We start from the raw sequence: 23,455 nt of genomic DNA on the forward strand, positions 1-23,455 counted from the left end.
GCTTCAGTAAAGAGCTGCGCATGAACCTGCATATCATGAATATTATTTAATGTACAGTAGCAATGTAAGAAATCAAGGGACAAAGGTGAGCAAGTTTTTTTGTTTTTATTTTTATACATTTCAGGATGGGAAGAATTTAATTGATTGTGAAAATAGTGGGAAGAGAAATGAGACTAGTTAAGAGACAGCTTGATGTAAAACAAGTAAAACAAAGTGCCATAAATACAGGTGTTAAATTAAGGATAAACAGAGAGGAAATGAAAAGACGGTATGAAATAACATTTCTGGGTAGTATAATTGATGATAAATTAAGTTGAAAAATGCATTTCAATCATGTAAAACCAAAAATCTCAAACTCAACGTCAACACTGTACAAGATGAAGGATATGTTAAATCTATAAGTCTTGCTTGTTTATGTTGCTCATTTATTGTTCCATCCATCACCAATGCTTTCGGAGTATAGGGAGGTGCATATAGAGGCTTACCCATTCAGTTTTGATATTACAAAAAAGAGCCATAAGAATTATAACAAAATCAGATCATAAAGAACCAACTAATGACCTGTTCATAAAACCACAGATATAAACTAGAATTACCGCCTTACAGTTGAATGCCTCAGACTAGTTTCAGATGATATCCCTGTTTATCCAGAGTCATATAAAATAATAGGCAGTTATGTGAAATTTTGCCATAATTGCTGTCTTGTGTGTGTGTGTGTGTGTGTGTGTGTGTGTGTGTGTGCGTGTGTGTGTGTGTGTGTGTGTATAAGGCTTTATTAGGTAAAGAGTTGGTGATAATAAAGTAAAGGTGGACGTTATAAACTTTGGCTTCAGCCTACACCTTTCTATTAAAACTGTATCATTGTACATTATGGTGAAGGATATATTATGTTTGCAATAGATACACAATACTGCTAATGTGTTTTTCTTTCTTTCATTTTCTTTCCTTTGTTTTGTATGAAAAAAACAAGGTTGTGTTTTCAGTTCTTTAACAGACACAGCTTTTCCTGAGAAACTGTTAACGATTGCAGTCATAACAGACAACATACAAGTAAATAAAATTGACACACTTACATCAAATTAATTTCCACAAACTTGTGACGTAATGCAGTTTACCAAACACAGAAAAATGAGATTCAACCTGAGTCAAACATAAAAGTCTGACATTTTTACAGTTTTGATCATTTTTGATTGTGACATCAGTCAACTTCACAATGAGGATAATTGTCCACTGATCCGACAATATACTTGTCACTTAAAATTTGATGCCTGACCGGCCAGACCTCTAAACCTCAGTACGAAACCTCAGTGTGGGATTCTTCATTTTCTGCCTGTAGTCTTCATCAAACTGTTCATTCTGGGTCACAGTGAAAATGTTCTTCCAGTCACCAACTTTCCCTGGAGAAGCAGAGACAATCGTTCAGGCAGTTTATACTGAAATCAGTCACAAATGGGGTGAGAAATTTTCTTCTTCCCAGACTCCTTTACCAGTAGACATGTTCACTGTACCTTTTCTCATGAAAGGAGACACCTTGTGATTCATGATTTGGACGGTGGAATAGTTGGTCATTTTGTTTTGTTTCATACTGTCAAACGTCACTCCAGTTATGACCCTTTCCTTCTTCTCAGGTGACAGAGACAATCCAAGGAAGGAACAGAGTTGGTCTATCTCTCGTCCAGAGTCCTGCACACATTAAAGCGTCAACAATGTATATGCGCTGGTACAAATTGAATGCACTGCTTCTGGGAAAAAGCCATTTGCTTGCACTCACAGGTCTGACTGATAAAAGCTCTTCTCTTCTTGGATGGAAGCATCTTAAAAAGGGTCAGGAACTCACTTCATTCTGGTGTGACAAAGCTGAATGTGCCCAACCAATTCCCGTCGAAGGCCTGTTTTCTTTTGCCATTTTGCCCCATGTCTCCTGCCACTTTCCATCCACCCACCATTTGTCCTCATACACCTGCTGACCTGTATCTCATTCCCTAATCACCTAGTCCGGACTCCCACACTCACCTCACTTGTTTCCCATTCCCACATCATCTCACAGCATATATACAAGTCACACTTTATTTGGATGGTCTGCCTACAGAGAGTTTACAGAGTATTTGAAATATTTCAACAGGAAATTAGCTGAGACTTGACAATACAACCATGTTAACCCCAACCCTAACCGAGCATTAAATGATTTAGTAACTGTTGGTGCGGTGTTTAGCTCAGTGGGTAGAGCACCTGCCCCATTTATTGAGGCTATCGTCCACACTGCAGGAGGCCCTGACTCAAATCCCGCTCTGAGTGGCCCTATCCTCCCCTTTCTGTAAGTCGCTTTGGATAAAAGCATCTGCTAAATGACTAAATGAAATGAAATATTTGTAGGCTATATACATTGTTGAACATGAGTTAAACATTAGAAACTTCAATTGTTAAACTCTCTGTAGGTTGATTATCCAAAAAAGTTTTTAAGATGTCTCTCCCCAGTCCTCACCAGATTGTTGCATCTTTCATGTCCTGGACTTTGTTGTTTTATCCTCCTGTGACCTGTCTGCATTTGGGTTGTCCTTCCTGTTGCCTCATACTGTGACATCTTTCTTTAAGCAGTGCAGGTGGTGACTGACTGAGTCATGGTTTCTCCTGGGGCTTAACGTATGCACTTGCTGTTGAGACCATTCAGTGTGACGAACTCAATTCAACTTGACTTGAATGCTGCTGAGACTAGCTCTCATATCTACTCGCTGCCTTTGAGATTTAGTGAAATCAGAACACCCGAACTAACCACCATGAGACTGATGACACTCTCATATCTGATCATTAAATGTGAAGCCAAAGTCAGGAGATGGTTAGATTAGCAGAAAGACTGGAAAAAGAGGAAAACAGCCAGACTTTGTTCAACAATTTGGAAAAAAAACACCTCAGTCTATCTAAAACTTATCTTATTTGTTGAAACAGCACCACCACATCACCTCCTTGAGCTCACCTCAATCAGATCTTCATAGAACATGTAGTGAAGTTTTGAATATGTCTGTTTCTTCTCCCACCAGCTGTTCACATGGTCATACCAGGATCCAAACACCACTGAAGCACAGAACAATGCATGAAGGAAAAGTTAGACAGTAAGGGGTGGGGGGGGGGTGGGGGGGGGGGGGGGGTGACCCTTCATTTATATGAAATCTACTTTCAACTCACTCTTTCCCTCCATGAAATTCTGTAGAAAGGTGCTCCAGTCTCCTGGTTCTGGCTGGATATGGTTCATGCGGTCAAAATGGAAATAGGATACTGCATTGTCCTTTGCATTACGGGCAACATAGACTATCTACAGAGAGAGAAAACAAAATCAGATCAATCACATAATCAGAATTAAAATGTCCATAAATCATACATTTCAAAAGCTTTTACCCTGCAGTTCTGCTCCCAGAAGGACTTGGGTACAAACTGGACCGGTAGATGAGTCTTAATAAGGCGAGGAGTGGTGGGAAGTTGCTCTGCAAGGTCTTTACCTTTGTGAAGAGAAGAATTTGTCTATGACTGACAGCCCTTTCATCATCTGAAACAGTGCGTGAATACAAACAAAACTAATGTGAAGCAGAGAGTCTTGTTTCAGGACTTTAGACAGACACTGTCTGAAGGCCCTGAGGCAATAGGCCCACAACAATCATAACGAAGAGATTATCGAGGCAAAGTGCATCAGTATATTGAAATTTGAATTCAGAACTTTTTGTTTCACAGTGTAATGTAAATATGACTGTGACCACGTGATTCAACCTGCTTGTAGAGAAGGTATGCAGATCTCCAGGAAGGGCACTCTCTCATGAAGAGGGATGGATGTCTGGCGCTCCGGACACATCTCCCCAAAATACATCAGGTCCAGGATGTATGAGACCCATGTGGTCCCTGAGATTAAAGCACAAAAACACATTCTGTTAAGTGGCCTGAACATCAGAGACAAATAAATCCAGGGTATCCATCAGCATAAAATCATAGATTTAAGAAGTTCAATATTCTCATCCACACAACCTCACCTGCTTTAGGATAAGTAGCAATAAGAATATCATCAGGTCTCGCTTTGAAGTTTTGGATGTTGTCCCAGTTGTCAGTGAAGTATTTGGTCATGGAGACTCCATGGAAGTCAAACAGTGTCGGTCGAGGTGGCAGCTCCATCTGTGGGAAAATATCATTATGACATTTTAAATATTGGTGATGCTGCCAGAACATGATTCACACCTTAATATATTAGTTGGTAATCATTTAGTCCAGTCCACAAATTCTAAAAATGGAACTGGTATTTGCAATAATGACTTGCAGCCAGCACAATATTGACTCATAATTACTAGGTAATTTTTGTGGTTATTGCATGTAACGGTTGCACCTGCAGCCACACAGCTACAATAGAAGTTGGTACCACTCATGCACTGACCCATTTTAATTATCCTAGACTACTTTACATTTTTACAACCATATTACACATACACACAAAATGATGAATGACGAATAAATGATGATAAAATTCGTCCTGTCACACAACATACTTACGGTTTATTTAGAGTTTGTTGGAAGAACATTCATTCTAATTGTAGCACACATTTATAACGTTTGTAGATTCAACATTATGTTAATTTATCTGAAGTTGTTCTCATGCTTTTTTCTATTTTGCTGTCATTGTTGAGGTCATAAGGCAACATCAGGAGGAGGCTTTGATTAATAGGATGTTGATTTCAATTTATAGATTAACTGTCCTGGTTTGTTTCTTTTGTTTTTAGTTTTTTATATCATCTCCTTTGTGTACAGCTGGTCTGATCAGCCAGAATACATCTCCACTTTTGTTCTGTTTCCTACACAGGTTGACTTTTTCTAGGTTCTTGGGTTGTCTTGTTAAGTTGCCTTATCATAGCAGGAGTTTAGTTCCATTAGTTTGACTTCTTTTATGGGCCCAGAACTTTTTGTAAATTCATTTTTGGGTGAATAAAGCTTATTTTCAAAATCTACCTGTGACCCCTCATGCCTTCCCACTCGGTCCCTCACGTTGCCTTTAAGAGACAAACAAGTCTGACAACCAGCTTTCAGGCCATGCACAGAGTGTTACTAACAGGGGGATATTCAAACATTACAGCATTTCCTCTTCAGCTAAGTGTTCCTGCCACACCAAATAAAATACACTGAAATACACAAAAGAACAATGATGGCCAAATGCTTACATTTATATATTTACTCATTGAATGGAATTTAAGAATATAAACTGTAATCCCTTTAATCCTGTAGTCTTTGTTTCCTGAAGAATAATGTTGCAGATTTATTGTTTGCAACCTGTAATTACTACATATTTACTCATATCAACTCAACTACTCTCCAGATTGTGAATGAGGTTAATGCCTCCACATTTTAATCATTTAATCAATATTAACCAGTTGAAGTGGTTTGGTAAAATGCTTACTGTGTATGACCTGCAACTGTAGGAGAATTAAGACAGAAGAGTATTATTCATCTGCTCTGTCATTTAATAACCTGCCCAATAACATTTCAGTGCAGCACATTTTAAAACATACATACTGAAAACCCTGCCATGTTCCTGAAGTTTGAAGTAGTTTACTGCACACTTACCCTGCTCAGTAGATATTTCCCAAAACAGTGGTTGTGTCTGGCTCATGCACTCAAAAGAAGTCTTTCTCTTATGTAATACTCCCTGAGACACATTACACAACTTCCTGAAATGAACATAGGCAAGAACATCTTGTGTCCTTTAAGTCTGACTAGACAAACATGTGAACCACTGTTATCCGGTCAGAGGTAAGCCGCATTAAATCAGTTCATACATTGTCAAAGACACCAGTATTGGCAAAAGGAAAACTCTCAATCATGTTCTTTAATCAAATTTATCTCTGCACACACAGAATGAAATAATAAACAGGATGAATGATTCAGATATTTGTGTTCTATTTTATTTTGGTGCACACACAAAAAGTGCCTCATAAACCCTGGTGCCATAAAGATCAAATATGATAATAGCAAAGAGAAGAAAAACCAAGTATCTTTGGCATAAGTAATAGTGCAGTCATACAGCAGCTATTTACCTGTTAAAGACATTGAGAAGTATATTTATTTGCTCACTGGCAGAGACAAGAAGAACAATAGGCTGCTATGGGGAAATGACTAAAACACCAATGTCACAGTCCGTACGAACACCAAACCCAAAACGGCAATTTGCCAGTTTTGGTTGCACAAACATAATAAGATATTACTGAGCTAAATAATGTAAATAATCTGCTTCACACTTGATTAGTTGCTTGATTTACTCAGATAACTTTAGCTACATGCTGCATAACTTCATTTTCCAACAGATTTTCCTCACAATATCCTATAAATTATCTTAGCATACTGCAGCCTGGTTCAAATGCTAGTGCGGAAATGAAGTGTGGGGTCCTTCATCTTTTTCTTGTAGTCTTCATCAAACACTTCACTCTGGGCCACAGTGAAATGGTTTTTCCAGTCACCAACTTTTCCTGGAGAACCACAGAAAATCTGTCAGGTATTTTAGGTGGAGAACTGATTTTACATGTCACCTGTATTGTATATAATTTTCAATTTACCTTTTCTAATGAAGGAGGAAGCCTTGAAATCCATTCCTGAGAATGTCTTATAATTGACCTTGTTGTTCCTTTTCATATCATCAAACTGCACTTCCCCTCTAATTCTTTCCTTCTCCTCGACTGAAGGAGACAAACCAAGGAAGCAGCAGAGTTTGTCTGTTTCCCGTCCAGCATCCTGGAAACATGGGCAAATGTTATCAGCAAACTTTTATCAAACACAAAATTAACCTGGATAGTAAGAGAACACACAACCACAACCTGCAGAAATAACTAAATTACCTCAATCATATCTTCATAGAACATGTAATGGATATTTGAATAAGTCTGTTTCTTCTTCCACCAGCCGTTCACGTGGTCATACCAGGATCCAAACACCACTTGGGCCACAAAATAATACATTAAAGTGATTCAATAAGTTTGGGTAAATATTTGCATCTTTGCAAAAGACAGGAAAAAAAATCCTAATTATATCTCATACATACTCTTCCCCTGCATGAATCTCTGGACGTAGCTGCTCCAGTCTCCAGGCTCTGGTTGAATCATCATCATACGTTCAAAGTGAAAATAAGACACCGTGCTGTCTTTGGCATTGCGGCCCACATAAATTATCTACATAAGGAAAAACCAACAATTATCTGGAGACAAGCATCACATGAAACTTTATATGATTTTGTATTTATTCAGAGTTTGCATAGAGGTAGACATCCCTCAGATTAGCATAAGGTTAGCATTGCTTTCAGCAAAGCTTCCCTTCCCCTGTTTACACTAATGGTTAGTCTGATAGCATATTCATCAAGCAATAAACTTCAATCATTAAACATACCCTGCAGTTCTGCTCCCAAAAGGACTTTGGCATAAAGTGGACAGGAAGATGAGTCTTTATCAGTCGAGGAGAGGTGGGAAGCCTGTCCAGCATTTCTGTTCCTTTATGTGTGGTTGAAAAAGTCCCTGATCCTATATATTTTTACAACAGGTTATGTGTCAATGAATGTTGTTTGATACAGTGCCTGAATAAAAACATGATAGAAGGTTTATCAACCTTTCAGATACAACAATGAAGATAGCTGCACACTACCTGAACCAATATGCTTGAAAATACACCATAGTCATAATTTTTCTCACAGTATACAAATGTTTGTGACATAGATAATATAATGAATATGTGTATCCTATCAGTGACTCAACCTGGCTGCAGAGGAGGTAAGGTGATCTCCAAGTTAGGCACTCTTGCATAAATAGGGATGGATGTCTGACGCTCTGGAGAAGTCTGACCAAAACACAGCAGGTCAAGGATGTAGGAGACCCAGGTGTTTCCTTGAGAGAAGATGAGAGAGAAAGAGAGGAAAATAAAATCATATCAAATCCTCACCTCTACATGCACATCTTTCAAGATCTGTTAAGCATTTACACTGTCTGTTTGTGTTATGGACTGACCTGCTTTGGGGTATGATGCAATAAGAATATCATCTGGCCTGGCCTGGAAGTTTTGAATGTTCTCCCAGTTGTCTGTGAAATAGTGAGTCATTGAGACTCCATGGAAATCAAACAGTTCTGGTCGAGAAAGTGAATCCATCTTTCAAAAAAAGAAATGCAAATCATATGATGATGGCATTGGAGTAATCATGTTGGAGAGACAGAAAATATGTTTCATATTGTTCAGGGAAAAAGATGATGCTCACAACAATGCTCACAGTCAATCAGAGTTAATCAATTAACTGTAAGATTGTCTCAGAAATGAACGAACAAGGCTCCTATGAGTCATTTTAACTGAGGGAAACGAACACTGGTCTATTTCCTGGTATGTTCTAATTTGTTCCATTTTTCATGTTCAGAGGTCTCAAACCCCACTGGAGACTAGAAAAGATATCTTTTGAAAAAAGATACATAACACAAAAAGATACTAATCTGCAGAAATACCTCAACACGTCCTTTGATTGTTGTTTCTCAGTTGTATTTTTGTCGTCTCTCTCTTCTCTGTGATTCTGTTGATCACAGAGAAGAGTTGATGTGGAAAATGTGCACACTGTTCAAATACATTTGATACCTTTAATCCTCACTCAGGACAGAAATATAATATAAAAGAATTAATCAACTGTCTTTCCACACGTCATCTTCATATTAAAATGCCCATGAGGCTTAATGTACAAAGTGCAATCTCAAATTGAGAGTCACTGAGCATAAGGTTGCCATTAGAAATGGAAACATGGATTATGCCATTGCTAGGCACTACATCGAGAAAAACCATGGGTCAGCCACTTCCCTCAAATTTATTGGCATTGAAAGAATACGCCCCAACCCAACAGGGGGTAAATTAATTAATCAGCTTTTAAGAAGGGATTTGTGAATTGATCACAATCGAACCCTATGGACTTAACGAAACACAAGATTTGAGTTCTTTTCTGTGATGTGAATATACTCTCTTCCGTCTCTCTCCACGGGTGATTTGGAACCTCAGGGAGAGATGAGCAATGAAGCCCCCTGAAGTACATTTTCTATTCAAAGCCATCGGCCTGTTTCCCTCTCAGCTGTTACCTATTCCCAATCTGAAACTCAAACATGTCAGAGCCTGACAAACTTTTGCAAAATTCATTAAACAGCAGTAACGGTGTTACCTTATCACCTGTCTTATCTTATAAGAGCTACAGTACCAGTCAAGAATGAGAAGAATGGGAAAGTGTGTTTTTGCTATAGCAAAACTATAGCATGTTAGAATTATAGCTGTTTACTTACCAGTCTGGAAGAAAGGTTGCAAGGTCACCATCAAACTTCAATCCTTTGCTGTCTCCAGCAGTGGAAAGCAGTGCCAACGCTAACTCTTGTTATGCTTCTATTTCTATCACCTCTCTTCTTAAACTGAGGTTTGCATTCTCACCAGCCAGTCCTGTCTCATCATTTCTGCCTTGAAGAAGTAGCACTTCTCAGAAGGCGTGTTATAACCTCTGGTAATGTAAACGCAATGATGGCCAAAGGCCTTGGCAAGTTACCAACACCACCAGCAGCTCCAGCAGGCAAGGAACCACTTTCAAAACTCTATAACACTCAGTGCAAGAAGTCTATCTTTTGAACTGGATAACAGTTCCATTGAAAACGTATTGGCTTTAGGTCATACTTGAATATGTATCAATGGACTATTTTACATCCATGTTGCATTGCAAAGACAATGTATTTCACAGAATATGGGAGCCCTTTATGTCAAATATTGGTTTAGATATCTGCTATTTCTACATAGGGGTTTGAATAGACATGGTTTGAATGGACATGAGTGATACCTTTCTCCTAGCTATATATTATTTTTAGTTTTATTTTAAGTAAATCCTCGTGTCTGTTGTCTTTCCATTGTCTATCTGTCTGTCTGAGTTTCTTTTATTTTCATTCCTAGTGTTCCTATGAATGTGTTGTTTTTTTTATTAAAAAAAAGAGAGAAACCACAGTTACTTACAGTCTCCTCAAGGTTTTAGTGCAAAGTCATCTAGGCTACTACATTCTTAAAATTCATGCTGACCAGGTTGATGCAGCTAATTCTAAAGAAACTAATCATTTTCCACTCCTTTCGCAAAGATTTTTAAAAAATTAAAAAACCTGCTCCAGGTAGAGAAACGTCTCTCGTTGGTTAACAGGGGTGTGAAGTACTTAGTCTGTGAGCAAATGTCATGACAGTACTCATCGAAGAAGGAAGTTACCTCAATGTAACAACTCCATCCTCACTATATGATAGGAGTGTTCATGCATTCCTCCAAGGTGGTTAGCTGTCGTGCTAATCTTGTAGTCACACCAGATAAACTGTCTAAAATTGTTTTGTTGCCAAGTTAAAGCAGATAAACAAACAGTGTATATGACATTTGCCTACTCAATTGCATTACTCAATTGTTAAAGGATCACCACAAATTTTTTAACATGGGCCTTATTTTCCCATGTTTTTTTGGTTTAAGTGATTGATAGGGACAAATATCTTCAGTCAGCTACTGAGCAAGAATGTTATACCCAGGTTCTGAGCATAGATGATATGGGTATATCGTTCTTATCTTAGAAAATCATCTACAGGTCAAATTAAAAACAGAGAAAAAATAATAAATAGTCAATAGGCCTAAAGGACAGTGGCATGCTTAAGAAGTAAGTCTGTGGTTGTGCAAAAAAACACAAATATTTTGATGCATACATTACGTGCTTAACAATAAACTAACTCCATGTAACAAAAGCACACTGTAGCTCTTCAAAAAAAGAAAGCAACAAAAAAAATACATCAGACATACCTTTTGTGGATTAAATGACAAGCAGATATCTGGTGGTTTCTTTGCTGTATTTCTGACACTTTTCTCTTCTTTTGTAATTTTTCCCAGACTAGCAGAGTATTAACCTTCCTCTCTCTCTTCTTGTTACATAACACTGTCTCCATTGTAATTGTACACTCAGTCCCATATGTGATGTGAAATTCCAGCCCCCTCCCTGTCCTTCCAGATTTCCTGGGCCTTTCCTCTTAAGTCCCCTGTTTTCTCAGAAACATGGCTTATTTAACGGTTTTGTTAATTTGTCTAGACATTATCAGAATCATCTTTTCTCAACTCACTTTGTACAAGTACAGCAATGTTTACAGTGCCATGCATATCACATTTGACCACAAAAGATGCAAGGATAAGACTTTAAACAATGCTAGCCACTTGGGAATTGTCTGCATGGGGGCAACTTAAAACACACGCCGTTCTTTCTTTAAAGTGCCTGTGAGGCTATAATACATAGGAAGAAGAGCATATATATTCATATTACATAGAGATTTCTCAGTGTTCTTAAATCTACAGCTCAGTTCTGGCAAATTAAAGAAGTCTGTGGTGCCTCAGAGAACTCCCCTTTCCCCATTATGTGGAGACAAAGAGACTTGGCTGATTTTCAAAAATACTTTTCAGAGTGTGCAGCACAGGAAGTTCAAAAAAGATCTCACATGAGCATTCACCCAGCAGCTGTGAAGATGTCTCAACCTTTTAATGACACATCCACTTTGTTTTGAGAAAGGGGAAAACCAAGTAAGAATGAATTTTAGGGTAGGTAATAGTATGAATTTTAAAGATTTTGATTTGGATTCTGCTTACGGATTCCCTATATTGATGTGGGTGGGCAGCTACAGAAATTGGTTTATTTTCAAAGGCATGCAACAGTCAACAAAAATAGATGTCTTCAACCCAAACTGCCTAAATACGACTGCAATCACTCTGCTTTCTGTCCTCCCTCCCTCTCCTCTTTCTCATCTTCTTTTTCTCCCCCTTTCACTTCTTTCAATCTGTTGTGACCATTGCAGTAATTGATGCCAAGTCGTATCTAATAAATAAATAATAATAAATGGGTATTATTATTCAGAGCCAAATAGCAGAACTGAATTTTTATTTTATTTGTATTTATTATTTTAAAAGATTAAATGTGGAGTATTGCTTTTGTGCAAAAGCAAAGCATATCTTTATTTGACAGAAAAGGAAAGCACACAGTACAAAACATGGAATTATTTCTGTACTTAAGCTTAACACTCTTAACGCTCTGAAGACAGTGGAGATGATAGTGGACTTCAGGAAAAACCCAGAGAAGGTGCAATCTACCATCCCTCCTGGACCTGCACGCCTCAAGGACCCTGAGGCGTGCAGGGAAGATTGTAGCTGACTCCTCCCACCCTGGACACAAACTCTTTGAGACACTCCCCTCTGGCAGGAGGCTGCGGTCCTTCAGGACCAAAACCTCTCGCCACAAAAACAGCTTCTTCCCATCTGCTATCAGCCTTATCAACAAGGCTAGAGAGCCCCACTGTCACTGATCCCCCCGATCCCCCTGATACCCCCTGCCCCCCTATAGAACTACTGCAAATTCCCGTTACATGCACAGTGTAAATATCTATACAGATTATATTTATATATTTTTTACATTGTCTATATTTGATGCACTACATTCCCCATGTCTTTATCATTATTGCAAATATACCACATCTTTGTTGTATATTTTTTATCTTAATTTTATTTTAATCTTATTTTAATTTTTAACTTGTAAATTCTACCTCTTATTTTACCCTAAGTCTATTTATGTTACTGTTTGCACCAACCACCAGCACAAATTCCTTGTATGTGGAAACATACTTGGTAATAAAACTGATTCTGATTCTGATTCTGATTAATGTTTAATTTCTACGAAATGTAGTGCATCACCTGCAAGTACTATACTTTACAATTCTGAGGTACTTGTATGCAAGTACATTTCATGCTACAGTGTACTTATACTTCACAACATTTTAATAGGAAATTATTATTATTATTATTGATAATAATAATAATAGTAATAATAATGATAGATAGATAGATAGATAGATAGATAGATAGATAGATAGATAGATAGATAGATAGATAGATAGATAGATAAACGAAAAATAATTGATTTAAAATTTAAAAAAAATAAAGGAACCGGAAGTGACGTAGACGTTCCTGACATCACAGGAACTGAAAAACGTATACAACAAAGATGGCGTCTCCCGGCGAGGCGACTGTGAACACTTCACACGTGGGGAAAAAGAAGAAGGTAACTGTGATTAAATCATTAGGAACCGTGTCAGGCTTTTGGTGTTATATGTTGACAGCCTGAAAGTATTAGTTGTTGACTGTATGTTAGCACCAGCAGTGTCCTGGAGGAGGCGAGCAGACCGTTTCTCTGCGCACACACACACACACACACACACACACACACACACACACACACACACACTGAACTCTCTGTCCTCCTCATTAAGTCAGAGCTGCTCACTTGTCTCCGTTTGCTCCCCTTCTGCAGCCCGCAGCTCGGTACTGGCAGGAGCCACAGGAAAAGGAGAAAGATGAAAACAAAGTGGGTGAAGATGGAGGGCAGACTGGAGAGCCTCTGCTGCCAAAGGAGCAAAAGACACAGAAAACAAAGAAAAGAAAGCAAGAAGAAACTCAAAGACAAGGAAAGAAGTTCATATCAGGGGTAAGAGTTTTTACTTCATCTTACTTGTCTTTTTATAACGTGTGTTTTTCAAGTGCTATTCAAATGTATGCTGACCCGCTCAGCATAAAACTGAATTATGGGCATTGCACTGAATCCTGCAGCTCATCCCTTAACTGGGAAGCAGGCTGTAGGATAAAGATTCTAAATATCTGTTTTTATATTCCATCATTGATAAAATATAAACATATCTCCCAGCTGCTCTACGTGATCTGTCCTTTATTCTTGTGTTGACCAAGTAAATCCTTTGTATTTTCTGTAATTATTGTTGATACTCCCTCAGAAATCAGACCCTTTCCCTGGTCCTGCTCCAATTCCAGAAGGCAAGATGCAGAAGTTCAAAAGGAAAGATAAAACTAAAAAGGTAAACATCCTGTCTTTTTTTTTTACTATCTCTGATAAGTAAGTGGTGTTAGCTGTTGCCAACAGCCAACATCTCATTTATTAAAATCTCTTCCTAGAATCGCCGCCAACATTACAAGCTGAGAGACATGATAGCTCGCTCCGAAGAAGCTTCAGAAATGGCCCAGAAACAAGCCGCCCGGTTTGACCTCCTACTCCCAGAGGACGCAGGGTAAGTTCCTCTAAAAGTTGCCACTGCTCTTTATGCCACTGTGTGTGACATTACAGAGGTAAAATGATCAAAAGCCCACTTAAAGTCTTTGATTAAAAGCCTGGTGGTAACATGTTTCCCACTGATCTCAGGTTTCTAGAAGGAGATGAAGATGAAGACACGTGTACGATCTCTCAGGAGGCTATTGCAGATGCTGTGGATATAACATCTGGAGCAAAGGTGGGGACACTAGTGAAGGTGTTGGATGATTTCACCTCTGACATCTAAGTGTTCGGGCCCTATTTATAAAAACATCTCTACTTTGGCCTTGTTAAAGTCGAGTGTTACTTTAGAATATTATAGTAAAAACCCATGATAAAGTAGCAGTTCATTAAAAAAAAAAAAACTTTCTCTAGCTGAAGAATTAATCTATTATACTATTTGTGCCGATATTTGAGGTTTTACCCCCAATGGAAGTGAAGATATTTGAAATTAAACAAGGCATGGTAGCATTTTTCTGTCATTTTCATAAGACCAGAGTAGAAGGAACAAAAATATGTAGAAATACAGAATTATGTAGAAAATTACATGTCACAAAAAATATCATCTTTTAACAATATAACTTGAACAACAAGACTATTTTGGGTAGATGCCTTCTTGATAATATGTATTCTAATGATTTTACTGTGTGGGCATAATTAAACACGTGTATCAGTATGGCTTTCTTCTAAGCTTTCTAACTTGCGTATAAACATGTCCATCCTTTTATGTGGAAAGGCATTTACTCCCACTTGAGCTTGAGAGGGCCATCTAGGATACCAGAGGATATAGCAGGTCTGCTTTTCTGGACAACGTCTCAATGATGATGGATATGATATTGGTGCAAAAATGTGTGTTTATTGTGCCCTCAGTATCATGAGACCCTGTTGTATTTTCACGTCACACCACCGTGATACATGTTATGGAGGACATCATGTTGCCATGCATATTTTTTTTTTTTTTTTTTTTACCAAAAACTACTAATACTGTGCATACAGGACATAAAGCACCCAAGTGCCTCTTGCTATGGATCACACATAAGCATACCATTGCAAAGATTTTTGGATCGCATTTAACCTGAACTCCAAGGGCACTATTATCAGTCAGTGCCCATTTCTTCTATTGTCACCTTTTATTGATTTATTTATCTTTTTTCTCTCCTCAGTATTTTAACCTGAAACTGTCTCAGTTTGGACCATATCGAGTGGATTATAGCAAAACTGGACGGTCAGTATCACACTCTTTACATTCATACAGTGTATGAAGTGTTTGTCTTGAATACTTTCATACTATTTGTCCTTACATCACCAAACAGCTATCGGGGTACAATATTAAATAATTTACCCTGTCATCTTTATTGGTCTGTAGTTTTTTGTCATCACATAAAGTTCACATGTCATTTATGATAATAAGTCTCTGGGGTGGTAGTTCCTTTGATAATGGAGGTTTTTAGTGACTGTAGCTCTGGAAATGAGGAAGCACCTGAGGCTAGGACTGTGATGTAAAGAGACATATCCCTGGGGTTCACCGCCAATGAAAAAATCCATTAACTTTTTACTGGCCCTGTCCGTCACTGTACCGATGCTCCACTGTTCTCCAGCTAGTCACCAACTGTGTGTGTCTGTAGTTTGGTGCTTGGCAGGTAAATGTTTTAAATGTTTGAGTTGTGTATTTGTTTTTGAAATTGTGTTCTCTGTCCTTCAGTCACCTTTTGCTTGGTGGGAGGAGAGGCCATGTTGCTTGTATAGACTGGCAGTCCAAACAGCTGATGTGTGAGATTAACGTGATGGAGTCTGTCAATGATGTAAAGTAAGCCATCCAACCATACATTATGCAGCACCACACAAAGTCATGCTTCACCTACCAGCAGCTGTGAATATGTTCCCTGTAAATAAAATACATTTCTGCCTTTATTCAGATGGCTCCATAGCGAGACCATGTATGCAGTGGCTCAGAAGAAGTGGCTGCATATCTATGACTCCAATGGAATAGAGCTTCACTGCATCCGCAAATTCAATGACGTCCTACGTATGCAGTTCCTCCCCTACCACTTTTTGCTAGCCACAGCGGTGGGTTTATTAAAACTGTGCTTAAAGGTTTTGCATGATATATTTTGCATGTTAATTTTTGATATATTACCACAAGCAACAAAAAGTTGTCTTATGTTAAATAGTGAATTTGCCACAGAACCAGGCACTCAGTTGAAACTTGTTTTCATTTGGTTAAACTATAATTTCTTCTTTTTTTTCACTTTAACCAGCTAGAATTTTTATTAGGGCCCAAGCATTGATTGGGGCAAGGACCCTATTGAAATTGTAATGTTAATTATTATTATTACTCCTGAATGAAAATTGTGTTTTTGAGGGCCTTATGCTGGTTTTGCCCATGGTTGTGGCAAAATGGCTCAACAGTGCCACCTAGAAAATTTCAAAGGGGTCCTTTATACCCCTTTGGTTTCACCTACATTCACAAAAATCAGTTGACAGGTAACATGCGAAGACTTACAAAAAAGCCTCTTGCACCCAAAGTCTAAACTCAACAGGAAGTCTGCTGTTTTAAATTTAATTAAGATTGAAATTTCTTTTTCAGTAGGGACCTGGCAAAGAGGGCAGCACTGAAACAGTGTTTTAATTATTACAATAGATACAAATGACATAGGGGTATAACAGGCTAAGACAATTTATTACGAAATAGAATAGACAATATCCAATCAAGATACATAAACACATACCTTTCTAGGGGATAGTTAGTCAAGAAAAATGTAAATGTAAGGTATGCAGAATTAGCTATTAGCAGGTCCTGTCTGCAGTGTACCTATGTATGTTCAGATAACTGTTACTAGATTACTTTATTACTGAAGAAAACCTAAAAACATAATGATTGTCAGGCAAGTTCAGGAGCTGCAATGAGCACCCTTTCCTACGATTTCTAAGCTGATTTATGGACGCTTATTCACAATGGACAGTGGAGATCATGATATTCTATAATGATATTCCAAGTTTAAGTCTCACTGAATCTAAAAATATGTGTGTATTTTGTCTGTGTTTAAGTTTGAGTTGTGACCCCAAAAAAGGAATGCAAATCCTGGCATAAATTGTGGAAATAAAGTTTTTTAGGAAACTCCTTTCTTTTTTAAAAAAATACCTCATTACCTCCATGAGTTGTATGCGTTGATAACCAGGCCAAACTACAGTAACAAACTTCCCATTATATTTAGAAGACTGTTATACCCCTGTCCCTTTCACCTCACAGGGTTAAGTCTTTGCCTCACAGTTTGAAAACCCCTGATACAGAGTAAAAAAAACAATAATTTTTTAATCAAACACATTAATGTGAGTGCTATTTTTTTCCAAACTGACTTGAATTCACCAACAATAATCAGCTCAGACTAACCCTCCTGTTTTGCTCTTGTCCTCAGAGTGCTACAAGTTTCCTGCAGTACCTAGATGTGTCTGTGGGAAAGGAGGTGGCAGCCATCTGTACCAAGACTGGCCGGCTTGATGTGATGTGCCAGAACCCTCATAACGCCATCATCCACCTAGGACACCCCAACGGCACAGTCAGCCTGTGGTCGCCCAACCAGAAAGAAGCCTTGGTCAAGATGCTGTGTCACCAGGGCGGCGTGCGCTCTGTTGCTGTAGATAAGTCGGGCACGTGAGTCACATTCTCTTTTTTTATTTAAAGAGACTGTTGATAGAAGTAAAGACATTGCCATTAATATTCCTTGAGAGTGTAATAAGTTTAAGAATAATGATCTTTTTTTCAAGTTCAAACACTCACCGCCTGCAGTGTGCATCCTCTCACAGACAAGCACAGCCAGTGCCCTTTCAGCAGACTTATGCCCCACTGTTGTTCTTGGGCAAGCATGGGCTTGGTTTTACCTTGCCTCCAGTACCTTGCCTCTTGCCTCTTTTAAGGGTTGTGTGAAGGGCATCATCAGTCATGTTTTTAATGGGTAGGCTTGATCTCCTGCAGATATGAGCATAACATTTCAATATTGTTTGCCAGATCTAACATGGCAAATAAAACCTTGCAAATGAAGCAAAAGTCACTAACCCACAAGCCATCTATCCTCAACAATTCCTTGGAGATTAAGGCTGACTGAACTGTTAGATATTATGAATGAATCATGGGTCCCATCTAGCCATTTGGCCACCACATTCAACAAAGCCAAACGTGACCTACAGATAACCTGCTCATTGAGAGAATGGAAACCTTTTTTGTTGCATTTTTTTCAATGATGGTGCTAGGATGTGGTTTCAGTCAGTTGCTCCAGTGACATTGGGAAATCCAGCTATGACATGGATGTCCCTTATCACTCTGGCCTTAAGCACACTAATGTATGGAAACTATATGTATTGTTGGGTCAGTGAGACAATGTCATGAAGGACTGCAGGCAATATTCGACTCAAGGTTGGTTGTGAAATGCCAGACTGATCCACAATCCTCTGTTCGAATGTTGCAGAATCCAAAAGTCTCATGGTGGAGAGGACTTTGGTTTCTATTACTGGAGAGAGTTGCTATCTGAGATTCAGTTAAATATGCCTTGTAAAATGAAATCTACTAATAAATCAAGGGTCGCTCTCAGCTTTCCAGACTTGCCATTTTGGATAAGTCACAATGCCTCAGCGCTGCCTTTTATATTATTTAACTCGTTCAACTAAGTTGCCTCCATTCCACTATCTGTCTAATTGACTGTATTATTCACTTAAGTTTTCATGTGGATCAAATGGTTTCAAAAGACATACACAATACATATGTAATGTCTTATCTTTTTTCTTCAGTTTATGATTTGGTCCAGTATGATAATTCTTTCTCCCTATTAGTTGGTGGCCAACTAAGATGACACTTTAAATGCAAAACCAGGTAACAGCTGAAGGCTTAAAGGAATCATTGCAGTTGGTTAAGACCTCTGTTCACGAGTCTACCATACACAAATCATGGAGCTTACTGTCCATGGCAGGACACAACAGAGTGAAAACAACATCACTGTGTGCCTCAAGTTTGCCAAAGAGCACCTTGACACTCCACAGCACTACTGGGAAAATGTTTTGTGGACTAATGCAACTAAGTTTGAATTGTTTGGGAAGAACGTGCAGCACTGTATGGTGTAAAAATCTAACTTCATACAAATACGTAAACAACATTTTATTAATCTATGACTAATTAACACAGAAATCCAGAAGATTCCAATTGGTTTACATACTTTTCCTTGTCACTGTACATACAGTTCATCTCTTATTAATGCAAGTATCTAAAGCATCAGTCTGTGAATTCTGCATAGTGTTAGCGACCCAAGTCACAACGGTGGGTGGGTGGTTAAAGGTTAACAAGTTGGCAGAAGAAATCCATAAATACTATACAACTTCATTGCCAGGTTGTATTTATGTGGTGACCAATGAACTGCAATTTCCTAAATCTCCACCAGAGAGCAATCTTTTGTTATGGTCTTCTCTTTCGACAGATACATGGTAACATCTGGAATGGATAAAAAGTTGAAGTTGTATGATATTAGAGCCTTCAAGCCCCTCAAGTCCTACTTTCTACCAACTGGAGCTTCCTGTTTGTCCCTGAGCCAGAGAGGGCTGCTGTCTGCAGCCACAGGAGATATTGTTCAGGTCATCATCATCTCCACACTGCACAAATGATTTGTCAATCAGGTCATGCATTTTACATGTGAAGAGGTTTTTTCTTTTTTTGTTTTGGATGCACACAGCTGGAGATATACCACGATCAGCAATAACTTGAAACAGTAGATGGTGAATTGTGTACTTGCCTGTAAATAAATTTCACATTTTTGTTGCAATAAATCAAACAGATGATACATAACAGACCTTTTTACATACTAGGCAGCTTTAACCTGCATACCACTAAATTATTGTCGGTGAAAACTGTCTCCGTGCAGGTGTACAAGGACGTGTGGAACACTCCAATGACTAAACCCTACATGGCTCACAGAGCTCGGGGAACAGTGTGGGGGCTGCACTTCTGTCCCTTTGAGGATGTCCTCGGGGTCGGACATGGAGAGGGTTTCACCAGCATGCTCGTACCAGGTCCGACTTGATTTCACATCACACCAACGTATTTTTATTTGTAAAAGTGTACTGAACAGCAAGTGTGCACCAGATGGGTCAAGGTCAAAATATCCATGACCATATGACATACGCCATCACCGAACTCAGTCTTCATTTTATTTTTCTTTACATGCTTTACATTCTTCTTTGCATCAAAGCTGTCCTCATTCCCTCTTTACCTCTGTTGTCCTCTGTTTAAAATCACAGGTGCGGGTGAACCTAACTTTGACGGTCTGGATGCAAATCCATACCGCAGTGCAAAGCAGAGGCAGGAGTGGGAGGTTAAAGCCCTGCTGGAGAAGATCCAGCCAGAGCTTATTACCCTGAACCCCAATGAACTGGGGCAGGTTGACCACGCCACCTTTCAACAAAGGCACCAAGACAGGGTCCAGGCTCTGGTCAGTGTTTGGGAGCATCTTAATGGCACACACCAAATTTTATTTTACGTTACAAATCTGTACACTTTGGATGAAATATTGATTTAATATTTTTAACTTGACCTTTTTTGTCCTCTCAGGGCTTTGACCCACTTGCCAAAGAAAAATTTATTCCCAAGTTTAAGAAGAAGGGTCGTAGTTCTGCTGGCAGTGTTGAAAAGCGCAAGAAGCAAGTGGCTCATGAGGACCAGAGGGTGAGTAATCCAGATTATAAAAAGAAGTTTGATTAGATCACAGAGTGATTTCTATTTGTATTTTTTGTCTCTTCTACGTCTACATTGCATGGCTCATCTCTCTTGACTTGTTTACCCCCCAGGACATTATCAGGAAAACTGTGGAGGACAGAATGAAGATGGAAAAAGAAAGAGAGGAGAGGGAGAAAAAGAAGGCAGTGTTATCCAGCTCGAGATCGGCTCTGGACAGATTCAAAAAATAGAAAAGGAGGACCCTTTGTGCCGCCCATACCCCAGTGACATTCTGTGGGAGTGACCTTTTGAACTTCATACAAAGGACACATTTTTTTGGAGACATTACTCCACCGTGGGAACAAAACTCAAACTTGCTAATTGGTAGCAGCATCTGTAATCAATGATGAGTGCTGTGGTAGGGCAGTTCTATTTAATGCCTGTAGCCTGAAGCACTTTCTGTCTACATGGGCAAATAATGTGAAGTGCCACGCCTGGCATGGTTGTCACCTAGAATTAGTGTTAAGTTGTATTTTTTTCTCTGCTCAAACCAGATTTTCACTCATTTTTCACCTTTTCAAATGATGTGTTTTGGTGGCTGAACTGACTGAGCGTATGTCAAATGTTTTATATTAATATGTTATAAAAAAAATAAACAACATCATATCAAGCCTCTGAATTCAGAGTGTTATTTGACATTGTGTCTAAATGTGAAGTGCACTCAAATATAAAATATACTCAAACGTTGTAAGCACATTCATTAACTTAATAGAAGCTGATGTTAGCACAGCTGGCATTCCTCCAAAATTGATAAGCAGGCGTTTCTGGGATATGTCTCTTCTACAGTCACTAGTAACAGTGACAGTAGACTGTGCGAAAGAACTTTGTAAACATTTTTCAGTGAATTAAATATACAGTATACTTGGGAGATTTTCAAAAATATTTAGATCATCGGAAGGTGGAAGGGGAAACATGCAGGCAACTAAAGAGGAAGTCTTACAGCTGTATCTTCGTTAAGAGATAAGAGTTTCCATTTGTCGTATTCACAGCCTCAGTTTAGTTCAAGCTGAATTACACGTCTAAGGAGGAGTTATCCTTAGCTGATCCTCATACTAAACCTGACTTGGGGGGGGTGGGGGTGGTTTTGCTCCACAACTGGAGTAACCTGCTAAATTAATATCATAAGCAACAGTTGTAATGGATGGCATTGTGAATAATCATGGATGTTACTTAGTTACTTGTTTGCTTGTTATGACTTCATATACAGTTGTGTGAAAAAGTGTTTGCCCCCTTCCTGATTTCTTATTTTTTTGCATGTTTGCCACACTTAAATGTTTCAGATCATCAAACAAATTTAAATATTAGACAAAGATAACACAAGTAAACACAAAATGCAGTTTTTAAATGAAGATTTTTATTATTAAGGGGAAAAAAAAATCCAAACCTACATGGCCCTGTGTGAAAAAGTGATCCCCCCCCCCCCCGTTAAAACATAAATTAACTGTGGTTTATCACATCTTTGGAAAGCTGAGTTCAATTTCTCTAGCCACACCCAGGCCTGATTACTGCCACACCTTTAAATCACTTAAATAGGACCTGCCTGACAAAGTGAAGTAGACCAAAAGATCCTCAAAAGCTAGACATCATGCTGCGATCCAAAGAAATTCAGGAACAAATGAGAAACAAAGTAATTGAGATCTATCAGTCTGGAAAAGGTTACAAAGCCATTTCTAAAGCTTTGGGACTTTGGGACATGGAACAGTGGTGAACCTTCCCAGGAGTGGCCGGCTGACCAAAATTACCCCAAGAGCACAACGACGACTCATCCAAGAGGTCACAAAAGACCCCAGAACAACATCCAAAGAACTGCAGGCCTCACTTGCCTCAATTAAGGTCAGTGTTCATGACTCCATCATAAGAAAGAGACTGGGCAAAAATGGCCTGCACGGCAGAGTTCCAAGACGAAAACCACTGCTGAGCAAAAAGAACATAAAGGCTCGTCACAGTTTTGCCAGAAAACATCTTGATGATCCCCAAGACTTTTGGGAAAATACTCTGTGGACTGACGAGACAAAAGTTGAAGTTTTTGGAAGGAGTATGTCCCATTACATCTGGCGTGAAAGTAACACGGCATTTCAGAATAGGAACATCATACCAACAGTAAAATATGGTGGTGGTAGTGTGATGGTCTGGGGCTGTTTTGCTGCTTCAGGACCTGGAAGACTTGCTGTGGTAAATGGAACCATGGATTCTGCTGTCTACCAAAAAATCCTGAAGGAGAATGTCCGGCCATCTGTTCGTGACCTCAAGCTGAAGCGCACTTGGGTTCTGCAGCAGGACAATGATCCAAAACACACCAGCAAGTCCACCTCTGAATGGCTTAAGATAAACAAAATGAAGACTTTGGAGCGGCCTAGTAAAAGTCCCGACCTGAATCCGATTGAGATGCTGTGGCATGACCTTAAAAAGGCAGTTCATGCTCGAAAACCCTCGAATGTGGCTGAATTACAACAATTCTGCAAAGATGAGTGGGCCAAAATTCCTCCACAGCGCTGTAAAAGACTCATTGCCAGTTATCGCAAACGCTTGATTGCAGTTGCTGCTGCTA

The 23,455-nt window shown here is 38.9% G+C and overlaps 3 protein-coding genes across 9 annotated transcripts; 1 reads left to right on the forward strand and 2 right to left on the reverse strand.

The window, feature by feature from the left end:
- Nucleotides 1-89: 89 nt before the first annotated feature.
- On the reverse strand, nucleotides 90-10,983 carry LOC139620758 (cytosolic sulfotransferase 2-like). 3 transcript variants are annotated; one of them, XM_071476597.1, is made up of 9 exons: nucleotides 10,826-10,937; nucleotides 5,079-5,147; nucleotides 4,014-4,152; nucleotides 3,757-3,885; nucleotides 3,391-3,491; nucleotides 3,181-3,307; nucleotides 2,972-3,069; nucleotides 1,509-1,683; nucleotides 90-1,397 (listed from the first exon to the last, which is right to left on the reverse strand). In XM_071476597.1, exons 2-9 carry the CDS (start codon nucleotides 5,094-5,096, stop codon nucleotides 1,285-1,287), a joined length of 900 nt encoding a protein of 299 aa, XP_071332698.1. In that variant the 5' UTR covers nucleotides 5,097-5,147; nucleotides 10,826-10,937; the 3' UTR covers nucleotides 90-1,284. The 3 variants fall into 3 exon arrangements, with proteins under 3 accessions (XP_071332698.1, XP_071332699.1, XP_071332701.1); XM_071476598.1 differs by lacking the exon at nucleotides 5,079-5,147 and having other exon boundaries at nucleotides 10,826-10,983; XM_071476600.1 differs by lacking the exons at nucleotides 5,079-5,147; nucleotides 10,826-10,937 and adding an exon at nucleotides 5,590-5,613.
- On the reverse strand, nucleotides 5,834-10,819 carry LOC139620756 (cytosolic sulfotransferase 3-like). 5 transcript variants are annotated; one of them, XM_071476592.1, is made up of 9 exons: nucleotides 9,306-10,819; nucleotides 8,493-8,557; nucleotides 8,010-8,148; nucleotides 7,761-7,889; nucleotides 7,399-7,529; nucleotides 7,058-7,184; nucleotides 6,855-6,952; nucleotides 6,576-6,750; nucleotides 5,834-6,488 (listed from the first exon to the last, which is right to left on the reverse strand). In XM_071476592.1, the coding sequence occupies exons 3-9, from the start codon at nucleotides 8,146-8,148 to the stop codon at nucleotides 6,376-6,378; spliced, it is 912 nt and encodes a 303-aa protein (XP_071332693.1). In that variant the 5' UTR covers nucleotides 8,493-8,557; nucleotides 9,306-10,819; the 3' UTR covers nucleotides 5,834-6,375. The 5 variants fall into 5 exon arrangements, with proteins under 5 accessions (XP_071332693.1, XP_071332696.1, XP_071332697.1 ...); XM_071476595.1 differs by having other exon boundaries at nucleotides 8,477-8,557; XM_071476596.1 differs by lacking the exon at nucleotides 8,493-8,557 and having other exon boundaries at nucleotides 8,010-8,081.
- A 2,041-nt stretch (nucleotides 10,984-13,024) lies between the features above and the next one.
- Nucleotides 13,025-21,518, forward strand: wdr46 (WD repeat domain 46). The gene is made up of 14 exons (XM_071476601.1): nucleotides 13,025-13,118; nucleotides 13,368-13,541; nucleotides 13,843-13,923; nucleotides 14,021-14,133; nucleotides 14,265-14,352; nucleotides 15,317-15,378; nucleotides 15,856-15,960; nucleotides 16,070-16,220; nucleotides 17,570-17,805; nucleotides 19,616-19,769; nucleotides 20,057-20,204; nucleotides 20,433-20,623; nucleotides 20,743-20,856; nucleotides 20,979-21,518. Exons 1-14 carry the CDS (start codon nucleotides 13,062-13,064, stop codon nucleotides 21,096-21,098), a joined length of 1,794 nt encoding a protein of 597 aa, XP_071332702.1. The 5' UTR covers nucleotides 13,025-13,061; the 3' UTR covers nucleotides 21,099-21,518.
- The last annotated feature ends 1,937 nt before the right edge of the window (nucleotides 21,519-23,455 follow it).

This window comes from Trachinotus anak, unplaced genomic scaffold, assembly GCF_046630095.1.
Source record: "Trachinotus anak isolate AG129_WGS33_773 ecotype Australia unplaced genomic scaffold, CSIRO_AGI_Tana_v1 ptg000004l, whole genome shotgun sequence".
NCBI classification, from domain to species: Eukaryota; Metazoa; Chordata; class Actinopteri; order Carangiformes; family Carangidae; genus Trachinotus; species Trachinotus anak.